The sequence below is a fragment of the Hevea brasiliensis genome, chromosome 5, assembly GCF_030052815.1.
Source record: "Hevea brasiliensis isolate MT/VB/25A 57/8 chromosome 5, ASM3005281v1, whole genome shotgun sequence".
Lineage (NCBI taxonomy): Eukaryota > Viridiplantae > Streptophyta > Magnoliopsida > Malpighiales > Euphorbiaceae > Hevea > Hevea brasiliensis.
In genome coordinates, this window is record NC_079497.1 from 11,932,949 (window position 1) to 11,935,805 (window position 2,857).

At 31.8% G+C, this 2,857-nt stretch overlaps 1 protein-coding gene across 1 annotated transcript; it reads right to left on the bottom strand.

The window, feature by feature from the left end:
* Positions 1–1,166: 1,166 nt before the first annotated feature.
* On the bottom strand, positions 1,167–2,243 carry LOC110656726 (abscisic acid receptor PYL4). Its single transcript, XM_021813636.2, has one exon. It carries the CDS (start codon positions 2,010–2,012, stop codon positions 1,377–1,379), a length of 636 nt encoding a protein of 211 aa, XP_021669328.2. The 5' UTR covers positions 2,013–2,243; the 3' UTR covers positions 1,167–1,376.
* Between the last annotated feature and the right edge of the window lie 614 nt (positions 2,244–2,857).

The following is a 2,857-nucleotide window of genomic DNA, read 5'->3' on the forward strand; positions in this document are numbered from 1 at the left end:
CATACAAATTTAAGTACTTTATAAATAAAAAATACATAATTTAATATAATATAATGTTAATAAAAAATACATAAATTTAATGTAATATAATGCAGTTAAATTTCTTTTATTAAATTTTAATAAAAATTAAAATTTTAATTAAATTATATATATATATTACACAATATTTCATTAAACATATATTGGATGTTTTTTTTTTATTTGAAAATGAAAAAATGAAGAATCTCTAGATATGACGGTCATATCCCCTTAGGTTTGAAGCTCGAGTTCATTTCGTCCTTGATTTAACTTAACTCCAAAAGAAGGAAGCTATCACCAAACTCGAGGTGGTATCCTTAGAGATAAATTATTTGACAATCTACTACTAACTCTCAATTATACTCCTAAGCAAAGATAATATTTAATCATCATGCTTAATACTGATACGAGGAGTTGAAACTAGAATTAGACAGAACCATCTTACCAGATTAACCATCAGCCTATCTTGCTCGATGGTAACATATATCAATTTTGTTATATAATTTATCTAATAACCATATAAATTTTATAGAATTGGCGGTATCTTGTTTTAATGGTCCTATGCTCTTTTGTTTTTTTCAAATTGCTATTTAATTTTTATATTATAATTAAATTAATTATTTAATTCTCATATTTTAAACACCATATTAGTCCTTAAATTTTGATTTCATCACACATTTACTTTCCCACCTATTTTTATTAATTTTTTTATTATTATAAATATTTTCGTACTTGAGGACTTTTCAGTCTATTAATTAAAAATTAAATTAATAAAAATGAAAGATTTACGAAATGAAATAAGATTAACTAATTAATATATATTTTTAAAATATAAAAATTAAATCATTAATTTTAACCTAATTAGAATGCTAAACCAGTAATTTAATTTTTGTTAAGGTCATAAAATGGAAAAATCCCATAGTTTCAAAATCAACGAGACCACATTTTTTATATTTCCACGTTTAATAAATTATTCCCACCAAAACAACAATGTCGTTTAATAATTTATTATTAGCCCAAATTACCGCCGGTAATGACGACAGAAAATTAGTACTAAAAGCAAGATTATAAGACATTAAGATATTTATATAAGTGTCATGACTCACGAATTCTTTATTAATTTTCTATTTCCACAAATTAAAAAAAAATTAAAAAAAAAAACTCAAAGTGACAATAAATAACACTAATATTACAGGAAAACTAGTTGTTCAAGTTTCGTTGGCACACTCACATCCGATAGTAATAACAAAAACGACTGTGTATCACCAAAGCCATCTCATTTTCAACACTACTATATATATATATATATATATATATATATATATGAGACGATCATCTGTATTATATTGTAATATGACTCACAATGATGATTTATGGCGGCTGGCCAAGTTCTCGGCGATCTCATTTAGTGACTGCAGGTTGCACCGAACGATGGTCTCCACAAACACACACGTATCCTCCTTCGTGTTGCCAGGAGGAATATCCACTACGTAAGATTCCACTACTACGGTGCCGTTACCCGCGGGAGAAGGGTGGAGGGTTGTGACAGACTTGTAATTCACCAGCCGATGGTCCCCACCAACCACGCTGAAGCTGATAACGTGGCGCTCGTCGTCCAGGATTTCGAGACGCTCCGTGCTGTTAGCTGCAGGAAGTCCCGAGACCACGTGGACCTCTCGGAGGGTGCCTACGTCTCCATCTCCGACAATAACGTGACAGCTCTTTACAAAGTGCTTGTAAGCTTGAGGGTTATCGAATCGTCTGACTACGGACCACACAGTGGAGACAGGGGCAGCGATATGCTGTACCGCGGCGGAGCAGCACTGGTTGGGGCCTACGACATGGGTGTGATAACGTGCGACGGTTTCTGGGACCGGGGTGGCGCATGATAGAGGGGACCACCGCTTCTGGCAGGCGGCTGTGTTGGTGGTGATGGATGCGGGGCTGTTAATCCGATGGAGCATGAGTGAGGATTTAGGAGTATTAGAAGGCATTTCTTGTGGGTGGCGATCTATAATGGGGAGAGATTGGTTTTAGGTTTGAGTAGAGGTTTACTAACTTTTGGCTCTGTATGCATATATCGCAGAGAGAGAAGGGAAAAGCTGGGGGATGATCACTTTCCAAATAGACTAGAAAGAGGTGAATGTTGTTGTCAGTGGGCGATGAGAGAGAGAGAGAGAGAGAGAGAGAGAGAGAGAGGGAGAGAGGGGCGGGGTGGATGGGCGAGTTGGATTTTCTAAATCTGAAGAAGGTTGAATGTAATGAAAGTTCATGCAAGGCAATTTAACAAGATAAGGTCCTAGTTGGTCTTTTCGAAATTACCAAAGTAGCCTTCTTTTTTTGAATTTATTTAATTACTATTACACCCTTCTATATGATGCACACCTTGATGTTTTCATTCATGGTTTTATCTTATTGGGAATTAAATCCAAGAAATTGAACTTTGGAAAGTGAATCAAATTATTGTCTTTGGTTGGCTAAGAAAAAACAAAGTCTATTTCTTTTTCCTTTTTCAAAGCATAGTAGATTTACACCTAAATTAATTAAATATAAATTAATAGATAAATTATTTCATGCATTCAATTATTATATGTATAACAAATAGATTTTAATTGTTAATTATAATAAATTCACTTAGAACTCATCATAATTAATAATTATAATAAAATTATTATATATATAATAATTATATTTTATAATTTCTTTCGGTGAATATATCAATAAAATGTAATACAATGATTTTTTTTACCTAAATTTATTCATCATGAATACAAAATATATAATATATAGTTAAATTCACCTATTAAATAAGTAAATTTCATATATTTATATTTTTATT